This window comes from Amphimedon queenslandica, unplaced genomic scaffold (genome assembly GCF_000090795.2).
Source record: "Amphimedon queenslandica unplaced genomic scaffold, v1.1 AMPQUscaffold_13295, whole genome shotgun sequence".
In the NCBI taxonomy this organism is placed as follows: Eukaryota; Metazoa; Porifera; class Demospongiae; order Haplosclerida; family Niphatidae; genus Amphimedon; species Amphimedon queenslandica.
In genome coordinates, this window is record NW_003546469.1 from 135,942 (window position 1) to 149,001 (window position 13,060).

Below are 13,060 nucleotides of genomic sequence, written 5' to 3' on the forward strand. Positions count from 1 at the left end.
TTTAGAGTGTTAAGTGTATATAGAAGTTTAACTAGAATAGAAAATATTTGGCAGCTTATCTAACTGCATGTCATGAAAATCATGTGATGATGTGACCATTCTATGATTAGCTGGCAACTGAGCTGTCAATTATTCTTCAAAATGAGGACAAGCAAGAGAAGTGCTCCTGTCACACAGACACAGTCAGTTCACAGTTCTCACTGTAAAGAAGAAGCTGTCACCAAATCAAAGTATCAATCTAGTGGGAAGGTCCATTCTTTCTCTCGCAAGTTTCGTCATTATCTCTCTGTTGCTTTGCCTATAATATATGCCATTCCAATTTTCTCAACCTTTGCTTTGATTTATGTCACAGCAGAGTTGATATTTGCTAATGATGCATGCTCTACACAGTGGGGTGAAAATAAAAGCACAGTTATAAAAGCAACAGTTTCTACATACGTTGCTGAGTTCTTTATCTTTTTGGGCTTTCCCATAGCTGGTTGGCTAGCTGACACTAAATATGGACGATTTAAAATGCTAACATTTAGTTTGTGGTGTCTGTGGTTTGGATTGGTATCTCTAACACTTGGATCTGTGTTTTATCCAGGCCTGTCATGCAATGAAAATACATTCCTCTATTATGTGGGACGTTTCATCCTTTTGCCATCTTCAATAATACTACTCGAAACAAGCATTATAACATTTTTTCCAAACATCTTGGCTTTTATAGTTGATCAAATGGTAGATTCACCAAACAGCATTGTAGGTAGTGTTGTTCGTTGGTTTGCTTGGGCACTATTTGTCTCAATATTTTTTGGTTATCTATTAGTGCTACCATTCACTTTCAAACCAACTGATGTTATTGAGCATTTTCCAATTGTCCCGTTGTTATGGACAGTGGCTTCATCAATGGCTCTTCTACTTCACTTCTTTTCACAATCAATCTACACCAAGACACTACCAAATCCAATGAAAAGCCCGTACAAGATAATTTATGGTGTCTTGAAGTTCACATACCAGCACAAAGTACCAGTCAATCGTAGTGCACTTACTTACTGGGAAGAAGATGCACCAAAAAGAATAGATATTGCCAAAAGCAAGTATGGAGGGCCTTACACAACAGAAAATGTTGAAGATGTCAAGACGTTTGGTCGAGTGATGTTTGTTATATTATGTCTTTGTATTTATTACTTATCTTATGCAAGCCTCTCTACACAAATGCTGCCATTTCTAGAACATTTGCAATACACCGATGACTTGGAATCATCCAAATGGATCATTTATCTGTTAGATCCACTCTTGCCAATCATCAGCATTCCCATTCTGGAATTGATTGTGCTTCCACTCTATCCAAAGTTTGAATACATTCTTACAAAGTTTTTCAAATCTATTGGTATTGGAGTACTTGCCCTGCTTGCCAGCACTAGTTCCTTTCTAATAATCGACATTATTGCACATGTAGCTACAAATGATGATGATGATGTCTGTTTCTTAGATTGGTCAAACAAAAATTCTACAAAATCCATTTCATATGCTTGGGTTATAATCCCAGCATTATTCCTGGGCATATCAGACCTATTGGTGGCTCCATCTGTCTTCACATTCATATGCAGTCAAGCACCATACAATATGAGAGGAATGATACTTGGATTCTTTATGCTCATACAACAAGTTATGTTTTATTTTGGTGACCAGCTGGCAATATTTTTTACTATTGGTGCACACAAGTTTCCATTCAGTTGTGGTGCATGGTACTGGGGAATGCAAGTAATTCTCAGCATATTGGCAATAGTCTCATTCGTAGTAGCTGCACGATTTTACAAGAAGAGAGAAAGACAAGAAATTGATAACTATGTAAGAATAATTGAGGACATTTACGAGAAAAGATTAGAAAAAGATGAGGAACAAAGATTGTCCATTCTTACAGAAGAAAATGTAATCAACTAATTATATACTAATACTTGATTTTATTTTAATTAGAAATAATAATTACCTAAATTGAATTATTCGGGGGCGGAGCCATGCAGGTAAATTAATGAGCTGCCAGCAAGGGTCAATGTTCAAGCCATAAACCTTGCTGTTTCGAGTCCTTTGACAAGCTATTGATATCTAGACCATGATGGCGGCAGTTACCACTAACATAGTCAACGGCATTCCTTTTCCTGTTCTCGTTGATCAAGCTAAATATGATGCCTTGAGAGACTTTCCCCTTCGCTCTGATGACTTCTTTCTAGTGACTCACATAAAGTCTGGAACGACTTGGCTCCAACAGATATCAAAACTTGTAAAAATTAAGGGAGAAAAAACCTTCATTAAAGACGAGGACAAGCACATTTTTGAAACCTGTCCATGGTTTGAAGTGATTGGAAAAGAAGCTGCAATGGTAAGCAGATAAGTCATAATTATTTTATTACTATTTATTTGCATTTATAGTTGTTTGTTTTTGATTTTAAAAAATTGTTTTACTGTATTTTGAAAATTACTGTATAACAAGAGATTTTGTGGCCCAAAATTTACCTGAAAGTCAATTTGCTGTCTCGGCCAAGACTAATGTGTATATACCATATTAAATAATTTTCGTGAACTTTACCCCCAAGGTGTGTGAAAATTTTTAACCAAAAAGTTTTTCGCTATGCAGAGTGGGCAGTACAACAACTACAAAAAATAGAGCTCATTTATTTCAATGTAAGTACTAATCAGATCTGGAGTCAATTATAAAATCTTAATTACAATTACACATTCAATTACACTCCTTTTTGAAATTAGACTCGATTAGAATTACAATTATGTCTTGTTGATCAAAAATACTATGTTTTTACATGAAACAGAAATGTGGCTTGCTTTAAAAAAACTAGCAGTTTAGCTGTCATAAAACAGGGTTTGCCACAAAGCATGCTAAGCCTAAGTGAGCTAAACAGCACACATGAGCAATGCAATAGGACCAGTAATTTTAAAATTGAACTTTAATCAGAAATTTGGAATTAGCTTAAACTATAGCCATACAACATCAAAACGTCAGAAAATGGAGATTCTCTCCTAGCCATTTTGACAAAATACATGTACTATGGATTAGCATTTTGTATACATGTGTATAGTACAGTCAAGTACAGTGCATGTACATACACGTATGATTGTGTGGCTACTGAGGTAGATAAGAGCATTTTCCCTGTGTCTGTATTGATTTGTTATTTAGTACACTATTTCATTTACGTATGTGATCATAATTTTAATCAAGCCCCTAATTACAGTTGTATTGATCCCAGATTAGACTAATTTCATCTTTTTTATTATATTTTTATCTCTAAGGATATACCATTGTAGCAATTTAATTTGGTGACACTTTATTTCTCATGTTAATTTTACCAAAATTTGTGATCTTATGCATTACTGATTAATGGTTTTAATATTTGCAATATGGCTTGAAATTTCCCAAAATAAAACCCTGTCACTATATATATTATACAGTATATCATTTTACATATTAATTGAAGAACAGTAAATAGTGCTGTATGGCACCATGAGTAAAGTCGAAAACAGCAGACAGCATAAAGCACAAAGCACCAAGTGGTAGCTGTATTGACTGTCAAGACTTCACCAAATACACTCCTAGAGAAATTTTCTGGAGTTTTTAATGGCCTATCAAGGTGTAGGCAAAGCTAATACAGACATTTACAAGCCCGCTGTGTTTAACAAGATGATTTTTTGCCACATGACACGACTTGGCTGCCTGAAGATCAACATCAGAAGATATCTGGCAGTTTTTCTTTTTTCCTGGTCACAAAGAGCTCCTCACCTAGTGTTGCTATAGCCATTGTGAAGCTACTCACTTCTGGTGCTGTATGCTATATAATGGAACAGGTGGTACCTTTGATGTGCCCATGTATTATAATTTAGTATAATTTTTAACATAAAACAATGAAATGTGTCATCTAACTCTTACAAATTCTCCAGTGGTCAGACAGACACATTCTGTGCTTTATTAATGGAATAATTGCTGCAGCTTTTACTCCACAAGAGTATCAGATGCTTTAGCAACAGCTACATTTGACTAATAAACCTTTTTATGTCCTAAAACCGAAGCATTTAGAGCCTTTTCACTCTCATTTCCATTTACTTGAGGTACACAGGAAATTACAGTGATTGATAGATTGTTGCCTGTATAACTTGACATACATTAATGGAGCATTAAATGAAGAGCCTGCTCCCTTTACTATATTTGTTTGGTCAGGAACCCTGCAATCAGGCAAATTGAATTAATTTCAGCTGATACTATTATTTACCAGCAGGTTTTCTGTTATTAATCTGTGGGTATGGACTAATTATGTTGGCTCACCCAATTAAGTATGGTTTTTGTGTATTTGAACTATACAGCCAATCAGCCTCGAACTATTGTTAATTTAGGGAACCTACGTGTATGCATACTAATTTTTGTTTTTATTTGTTTCTTTTAGTCAGTTCCTTCTCCTCGTCTCTTTAAAACTCACCTACCCTACCATATGATACCAGGAGGGGACCCAGCTAGCTCAGTTGCTAAGTTTATATATGTGGCTAGGAACCCAAAAGACGTTGCTGTATCACTATACCATCACTCTCGTCTGTTGACTCATTGCGAATTTGATGGAGATTGGGATTGTTTTTTTGAACTTTTTATGGAAGGAAAATGTGAGATGGGTAGCTGGTTTGATCATGTTTCTGACTGGTGGAAACACAGAGGTATTGTAACAATTATAATAGGCATACACTAGATGCACACACATGCATACACATGCACATGCATACACATTGATTTTAAAATTAACTGCAAATTTGTAATTAATTAAATTTATCACAGATGCTGAAAACATTCTGTTCCTAAGGTATGAGGACATGAAGAAGGATCTCCCAGGGGCAGTGAAGAGTATATCACAGTTCATGGGATATGATCTTGATCAGGCTACAATAGAGAGTATTGCTGAGCAGAGCTCATTTGAAAGCATGAAGGCAAATCCTCTGGCTAACCCTCAACATTTCGAGCCTCTTAAGAATAATTTCAAAGATACTGGTGGGAATTTTATACGTAAAGGAATTGTGGGTGATTGGAAGAATCATTTCAATGAGGAACAGTTGGCAAGATTTAATGCTGAGTATGCTAAAAAGATGGCTGGAACTGGTTTAGAATATGATTGAGATTAGAAGAGCCTCTAATTATTATCTACTCTAGATTCTTGATTTGGTTGATTTTAAAATTTTTCTATTAATTAATTATTTTTAAAACCGAATTCGAACATGTGATTTTGGGTGTGGTATCTTTTTAAAAAATCAAATTCAGATCAAAATGAGTAAGTTTAGTATCAAAACCAGCATAGTGAATGGCGTTCCATTCCCTTCATTCATCGAACAAACCAAGTATGATGCATTGGTAGACTTACCGCTGTACTCCAGTGATGTCTTTCTTGTCACTCACATTAAGTCTGGGACGACGTGGCTGCAGCAAATAGCAACACTTCTCAAAATATCTGGTGAGAAAATAGGCTTAGATCATGAGAGCAGACACATTCTTGAAGCTTGCCCTTGGTTAGAAGTGATTGGCAAAGAAGCTGCAACGGTAAGAGTTAATGTTATTTTAACTATCTCTAAGCCTCAACTTTTACCTCAGCCCATTTTTCACGAAAATTAGAACACATCCACACAATTAGCTATTATTTTTGCAGGGGCAGGCCAATTTTATTCTTCGACTTAGGACTAGTCTGGCAGCCATACTAGGGTCAGACCATGCCTGACTAGGGCCTCTTGTGATACCCCTAATCATTTAAGGTGCACAATGATCGTTGGGTCAAACAAATAAATACAAACAAAATAAATTCAGATACAACACTGGTTAGCAATAAGTTGACAAATAAAAAATCGCTGAACTATAGACTAAACTTGTTTGGTGAACACAATAAAATGTGATAATACATACATGTAGATAAACAACGACATTAAATTTGAGTTTACACAAGTTACATTTGCCAGAGATTGTGGTAACATTTGAGCATGGGTAATGTTTAGTTTACAACTAGTATGTTGCTATAAAAACGATATAAACTATAGCAAACTAAAACTCAACTTAAATGCAAAACATGTCAACTTATTGCTGACCAGTGCTGTATTAATTTATGCGTTGTTACGTATTTATTGGTCTTCTATTCCTTATCTTTCCACTGTCTACTTCTCTATGTGTATCATTGTGTGTGTCTCCTTTATCTTGTATTCTCCTCTTTTCCTGGCTGGCATAGCATCCTGTATCACACCATCAGTGTTTCTACTGTACTTTCATTCTCCCTTTCTGCCTGTCTATATTATGTTGCACTGTAAAGTTTATAATAATAATAATAATAATAATAATAATACATATAGAAAGAAATTTTGGAGGCAATTAAATTTGGCAAATTTGGCATTTTGATAGCCATTTCCCAAAATAAAAATCCATCATTTTGAGCCATTATGCGCATGCTCAATGGCACATGGCCACAAATTTGCCAAAGTAAAATTCACCAATCACCAAAATTTAGCCATTTGCCAAATTTAACTCCCTCCAAAATTTCCTGCTATATGGTATAAAAAAGTTAAAATTTGACTGTATGGATAGAGAAGGAATAAAAATGTAACCACCAATGAGACCAATCACTCCAATTCAGTTTTCTGGGCTGATAGGTTGTTGTGTTCAATCATGCAAAAGCAATATGCGTGTGACATACCTTATACTGGTTTATTTTTGTGGTAAAATATTTCCGTAAAATTTCATGGTTTTTGCTCCATTGCAAAAGTTTTCCACCACAAAATTCTGCATCTCCATTGCCACATGGTACAGTCTGCAAGCTATTTGCAAAATTAATTCCACAAAATCTTGGAAATGCAAGATTCGCAAAAAATTTTCACTGCGAAAATAAACTGGTATACAGTATGTGGGCAGATAACTGAATTAAATTGGAGTAGCTATGCATTAATTAATTTATGGTAGAATTACTGTATAGTAGGAAATTTTTTTTCAGTGCTAATTTTCATTTGTTTTGTTGGCCAAAAGTTTCAACGAAAATTATTAGACAATGAAAATTTAAAATGAAGTGGGCATGACTGAGTTGATGATTAAAAATTAATGTTAATCAATGAAAATAAAATCGACAAAAAATATCTTGTAAGGCCTGCTTGGATGGACAATGAAATTTTCATGTTTGTGGCAACAAAAGTTTTCTGCTATACGGTACCTTGTATGTCTTTAAGTTTTGATGTCAAATCCTCAAAGCACATTTGAGGATGACATGAATTTACCGTATAGCCGCTTAATTTCGAGGGTACAACTTTCGCTGTTTTCACGGATTTTCCGTATTCGCGAAAGTTAATTCCGTAAAATTATTCGTATTGCCCATAAACACGTGTGCTTTAAAACAGGAACCGCGAAAGTTAATTCACGAAAAAAGACTTGTGGCCTGATTCGGGAAAGTTTATTGCTTTGAAACTTTGTGGCTATACGGTATACCATGCACCTAAACACCAATTACCAATAGCATTATTATTTTATTTTTTTAAACACAGGCAGTTTCCTCTCCTCGTGTTTTTAAGACTCATCTTCCCTACCACATGATTCCAGGAGGTGATCCAGCCACCTCAGTTGCTAAATTTATTTATGTGATTAGGAATCCAAAGGATGTTGCTGTTTCATTGTACTATCATGCCCGTCTTTTAAAATCAAATGATTTTGATGGAGATTGGGATTGTTTTTTTTGAACTTTTTATGGAAGGGAAGACTGTTATGGGGAGTTGGTTTGATCATGTCATTCCTTGGTTGAAGCATAAAGGTACATATATTGTATGGGCTTGTATATTTTAATTTGCCTCTAATTATTATGTATCATTAATTATGGTAGCAGTGCACAGTTTAATTTTGTTGAATTGTGGACTTGCTAAGTTTTTATACTATAGAAATACACAAAGATTACAAGAAACAAACAATATTGCATTTTATTATTTTACAGATGCTGAAAACATTCTGTTTCTAAAGTATGAGGACATGAAGAGGGATCTCCCAGGGGCAGTGAGGAGTATATCACAGTTCATGGGATATGATCTTGATCAGGCTACAATAGAGAGTATTGCTGAACAGAGCTCATTTGAAAATATGAAGGCAAATCCTCTGGCTAACCCTCAACATTTTGAGCCTATGAAAGATTTGTTTAAAGAGAACCGTGGTCAATTTCTGCGTAAAGGAACAACTGGTGAATGGAAAAGTCACTTTAGTGAGGAACAATTGGCAAGATTTAATGCTGAGTATGCTAAAAGGATGGCTGGAACTGGTTTGGAATATGAGTAGTCTTAATACCTGTATCAGTGTATCATGCTAGATTTGTAGATTTAGTTTTACTTTTATATAATACTTTTTAATTTCTTTTGATCTAGATCTATATATCTAAACTCTAGACATATCAGGGGTGGGGCTGATGGGTTTTTGGGTGAAAATTGAAAAATAAGAGAATGTCTAGTGCAGCTTTAAGTGTACCTTCTTTCGTCAGGCAAGAGGTGCTTGATGAGTTATTTTCTGATTTCCCATTGTCTCCAAAAGACCTGCTCATAGTTAGTTATCCAAAATCTGGCACCACATGGACGCAACACATTGTCAATCTCTTGTCAGCAGGAAAACTTGTAAGAAGCACAATTCCTATGTCATGATGTCAGTGTCTATCACGTCTATAATTTACAGGTAGAAGGAAGAATAGTATGTGATTCTACCCTTTCTGATGCTGTGCCATTTTTAGAAAAGATAGGGAGACAAGCTGCTTTGGTGAGAAACTGATAATTTACAATTAATTTTTGTATACAAAATTTTGAGGGTGCAAAGTTTTATGTTTTCATGATAAGCTCTTTTTTTAATTCCAAGGGGTTTTTATGTGTGCACATGCATTAGGTATAGGTACTGCGCTTGTGCAGAGAGTATTTCTATGGCATTAATAATTTCTGTTTATCCACAAAATTTTTGAAATTAAATATCTCATTAAATTTTATACTACTTCTATTACATGTATTAGAAGAGACCATCCCCTCATTATTTTCACACTCACTTACCTTACAACATGATGCCTGGAGGTGGTACACCTGCCCAAACACTTTCCAAATACATTTACGTTACACGGAATCCAAAGGATGTTGCTGTCTCTTACTATTATCACAATAAACGCTTTAAGTTTTCTGACTTTAGTGGAGATTGGGATGATTTTTTTTGAATATTTTCTGAAAGGAGATGTTAATTATGGTTCGTGGTTTGATCATATACTGGGATGGTGGAGTCACAAAGGTTTGTTTTAAAATCATTAATTTTAGTTGACACTAACATTATACATGTAGCAGGTGTTGTTGATTGGTGTACATAAATATTGAGCAATTTTAAACAAACTCTTCAATGTTTTCACATCATCTGGCAAAATGCTTTATAGTATGTTTTAATCTTTCATTATCAATAAAATAAGTAAATTTGCTCAAAAATGGGGCTGAAGCCCCCCTACCTTGCACTCCCTATTTCTATGCAGGGTTTCCCACAAACTATGCTAAGTTAACTAAAGAGCATGCTTTATGAGCTGACAACCACTGCAATATAGTACATGGCATTTGGTGCAGCTTTAAAAATTTTATAAAAAATTGAAATTTGATTGAAATTAGCTTAAAATTGATACACAGCATAAAGACATGTATATGTGTCAGAAAAAATGGATAATTCTCTCCTAACCATTGATGAAATTTGACCTAAGACCAAAAGCTATAGCCTTTGGTTATTGGCCCAATTTTTGAGCAATTTTTATATTTACAATAAATCCAGAATTAGCTCAAAGTTGATACACAACATAAGGTATCAAAAAAAATTATAGAAGTGAAGAATTTTTTCATTGTAATTTTTGTCAAAATAATATCCTTTACTATCTACACAGTCTTTGGCCCAATTTTTGGGCAACTTGACAATTCACTGACATGAGCACTATGCTAAAATCATGTAGGAAACTCCGTTCCTACCAAACATTATTTACGTGTATACGTATTGATTTTATTATGTAGATGCTGAAAATATTTTGTTCCTAAAGTACGAGGACATGAAGAGGGATCTCCCAGGGGCAGTGAGGAGTATATCACAGTTCATGGGATATGATCTTGATCAGGCTACAATAGAGAGTATTGCTGAGCAGAGCTCATTTGAGAGCATGAAGGCAAATCCTCTGGCTAACCCTGATCTGTTCTTTACATATAAAGTAGAGACAAATTCTACACCACCATTCCTTCGTAAAGGAGTTGTTGATGATTGGAAGAATCATTTTAGTGAGGAACAGTCATCAATACTTAATGCTGAGTATACTAAGAGAATGGGTGGAATTGGTTTAAATTATTGTTCATAAAATAGTTATTTAAATTTATATGTGACATGAAGTGTAATGCGTGTAGTACAGATGTACATATTACAACATTACATCTAAATGAATACTATTGTTATTATAATGAATACTATTATATGATCACATGATTGATTTTATAAATAAACAAGGTGTGTCATTAGCTCATGGATTCTCACAAAGAAGCGAGGCATTTGCTGTCCTCTTCATTTGATGGTGGAAGTATTTCTCTTGTCATTAATGTGAAAAAGGATAAAAGATCAAAAGCCACCAGGTGTTTCAGAAATTATTGGAAGGAGCTAAAGGCCCGTTCATTAAATATCCCATCAATTCTTCTATTGCTCTATGCTGCACCAATTTCAATCTGCACTGTAATTTTGTATAACATTGCTAATGACATAATTGTTCCACCCAGTCACTTATGTTCATTCTATTATCCTGGAAGTGATGCATTTGCTTACAGTCTGGTAACAATTATTGAGAATGCCCTTTACTTTCTCATTCCTCTTTGTGGTTGGTTATCAGACACAAAGATAGGACGCGGCAATGCTATTTATTTTAGCCTGTGGCTCGGTTGGATAGGATCTCTCCTGCAGTCGATAAGCTCTTGTTTGCAATACAGTTCCTGTGGTCCTATTGCTCTGACAGGTAGATATGCCATTTCAGGGATTGCTCTCCTATTTTTATTGGTTTCAATGGCTTTTATGTATGCCAATGTATTAGCATATGGCATTGATCAAATGATGAATACTTCAAGTATCAAGATACGTGCTTTTATTCACTGGTATGTGTGGGTACTTTTTGCCAGTGGAAATATCTCCTCTTATACTAGTTTTCTTTCCATTACACAATATCACACTGGTGCTCTCTCAGTTGCAGCTATAGCATTTCTTCTCTTCTCTCTCTCCCTTTGTCTTCATTTTCATCTTCAGCACCGCTTTGAACACATACCCATTCCAAACGTATACAAAACCATTTTTAAAGTTATAAAGTGCTCCTTTGAAGGCAAATATTTTAAAAGGCAACGCAGTGCATTCACATACTGGGGAGATGAACCAAACAGGCTTGATTTTGCTAAGGAGAGATATGGTGGTAGTTTTACTCATGAAGAAGTTGAAAATGTTAAGACCTTTTTACGTATTTTAGTTATCCTGGCAGCTCTTTCTCCTTTCCTTATAGCTTCAGATCCTTTTATTAATGGAATATCAAGTTTTGTTCCACAATTCAAGAAAGGATACACAGGCCTTGAAGGAAATGCTGGTTTTGTCGTTTGGTTTATTGGTGATAACACAGTACTGCTGCTCGTTCCTCTCTTTGAATTGGTGATATTGCCATTATTTCCTAAATTAGAATATTTCTTGATCAGTCCCCTGAAAGGGCTCTGTGTGTCATACATTAGTCTCATACTATCAATACTTAGTGTATTTATTATTGACATGGCTGGAAGATTGACTAATGGACCTTTTGACATTCCCTGTTTTACTGTGTGGGAGAAAACTGATCAAGCAATTCAGCTCTCCTTCTGGATACTAGTTTTACCATCATTACTCGCTGGCATATCAGATGCTATAACTCTTATATGCGTGTTTGAATTTCTATGCAGTCAAGCTCCTTTTGGTATGCATGGGATGCTTATTGGATTGTTCTGGTTCCTACGTGCTATATTCATTGACATTGGCTCTGGACTTACAGTGACATTTCAATATGTCAGTTTCAGTTCAAAATCTACAATGTCATGCACTTCATGGTTCACTATTATATTAGGTTCTGTGGCTGTAGTTGGTATAGTCATATATATATTAACAGCACGGTGGTATGTGAAGCGGGTAAGAGACCCTGACCTTGACCTTCGCTCTGCCATTGAAGAGCAATTTGAACAAAGACTGATTAGAGAAGAGTCTTTTATCGATAAAAACAATAAACAAAATGAGGATGACATTGTTCTCATTAAAGAGGAAAATGCACAACATTAATTTTTTTATTTAATTTTTATACTTTTGTTCTAAATCTAAATAGTAGTACTATATATAACAATTAATATTAATGATGCACCAGTGAAATTCATTTTCAAAAAATTGTCTGTTTTAAAATTTAATTGAATTTGGAGATGTTTTCAGAGCCAATTTTTGGTAACTCTCATAAAGGCACAAATGCATGCAGAGTGTGGTAGGGCCACTCAGTCTGAGGCCAGGAATAATACAAATAAAACAAAATGGTATTTAAATTTACAAACATTCAACTGGGATGTTAGTCTACTATGAGCATGTTGTGTTGATTACTTTACAAATAGCAATAGTATTTTCTTTAATAAAACAGTGTCGGAACATGACTCTTTTCTTTCATCTAAAAATATATCCAGGATTAATGAAAATATAATGTTATAAATGTTATCACTAACTTAGTCAGATTCAGTTGTCCTTCTAATTCTTTGACTCTTTTTCGTAAATTTAAAATTATCTTTTCAGATGGTTCCTTCTGATCAACACTGTTGTTTGTCAGTGCATGAGAATTAGTTGGAGCAGCTGTAGCTCCACTTTGAGAGAAAACTTTTTCTCCTTGAGGATCAAGGTATAAACAAATCATCTAAACAAAAATAAAAATAATGGTTATTTTTATGAGGCTTCTATCTCACCTTAGGGATAAAGATGAGTCCAAGAAACAGTGATGCTTCAATAAGCAATCCTAATCCAAAC

General features: G+C 34.8%; 5 protein-coding genes, 1 long non-coding RNA gene and 1 pseudogene across 6 annotated transcripts; 6 read left to right on the plus strand and 1 right to left on the minus strand.

Annotated features, from left to right (window-relative positions):
- Nucleotides 1-141: 141 nt before the first annotated feature.
- On the plus strand, nt 142-1,926 carry LOC105313479 (solute carrier family 15 member 4-like). Its single transcript, XM_011406954.1, has one exon. It carries the CDS (start codon nt 142-144, stop codon nt 1,924-1,926), a length of 1,785 nt encoding a protein of 594 aa, XP_011405256.1.
- A 73-nt stretch (nt 1,927-1,999) lies between these two features.
- On the plus strand, nt 2,000-5,231 carry LOC100634780 (sulfotransferase 1C2A-like). Its single transcript, XM_011406951.2, has 3 exons — nt 2,000-2,362; nt 4,431-4,692; nt 4,811-5,231. Exons 1-3 carry the CDS (start codon nt 2,096-2,098, stop codon nt 5,143-5,145), a joined length of 864 nt encoding a protein of 287 aa, XP_011405253.2. The 5' UTR covers nt 2,000-2,095; the 3' UTR covers nt 5,146-5,231.
- Nucleotides 5,232-5,250: 19 nt separating this feature from the next.
- LOC100634903 (sulfotransferase 1C4-like) lies at nt 5,251-8,016 on the plus strand. Its single transcript, XM_019999015.1, has 3 exons — nt 5,251-5,563; nt 7,534-7,796; nt 7,974-8,016. Exons 1-2 carry the CDS (start codon nt 5,294-5,296, stop codon nt 7,723-7,725), a joined length of 462 nt encoding a protein of 153 aa, XP_019854574.1. The 5' UTR covers nt 5,251-5,293; the 3' UTR covers nt 7,726-7,796; nt 7,974-8,016.
- Nucleotides 7,751-8,308, plus strand: LOC109580117 (sulfotransferase 1C2-like). The gene is made up of 2 exons (XM_019999005.1): nt 7,751-7,796; nt 7,974-8,308. The coding sequence occupies exons 1-2, from the start codon at nt 7,751-7,753 to the stop codon at nt 8,306-8,308; spliced, it is 381 nt and encodes a 126-aa protein (XP_019854564.1).
- Nucleotides 8,309-8,321: 13 nt separating this feature from the next.
- Nucleotides 8,322-10,424, plus strand: LOC100635030 (sulfotransferase 1C2A-like; annotated as a pseudogene).
- A 110-nt stretch (nt 10,425-10,534) lies between these two features.
- Nucleotides 10,535-12,340, plus strand: LOC105313480 (solute carrier family 15 member 4-like). The gene has a single exon (XM_011406955.1). It carries the CDS (start codon nt 10,535-10,537, stop codon nt 12,338-12,340), a length of 1,806 nt encoding a protein of 601 aa, XP_011405257.1.
- A 189-nt stretch (nt 12,341-12,529) lies between these two features.
- On the minus strand, nt 12,530-13,060 carry LOC109583599 (uncharacterized). The gene is made up of 3 exons (XR_002185604.1): nt 13,000-13,060; nt 12,766-12,950; nt 12,530-12,710 (listed from the first exon to the last, which is right to left on the minus strand). It is a non-coding gene; the product is annotated as an uncharacterized LOC109583599 (long non-coding RNA).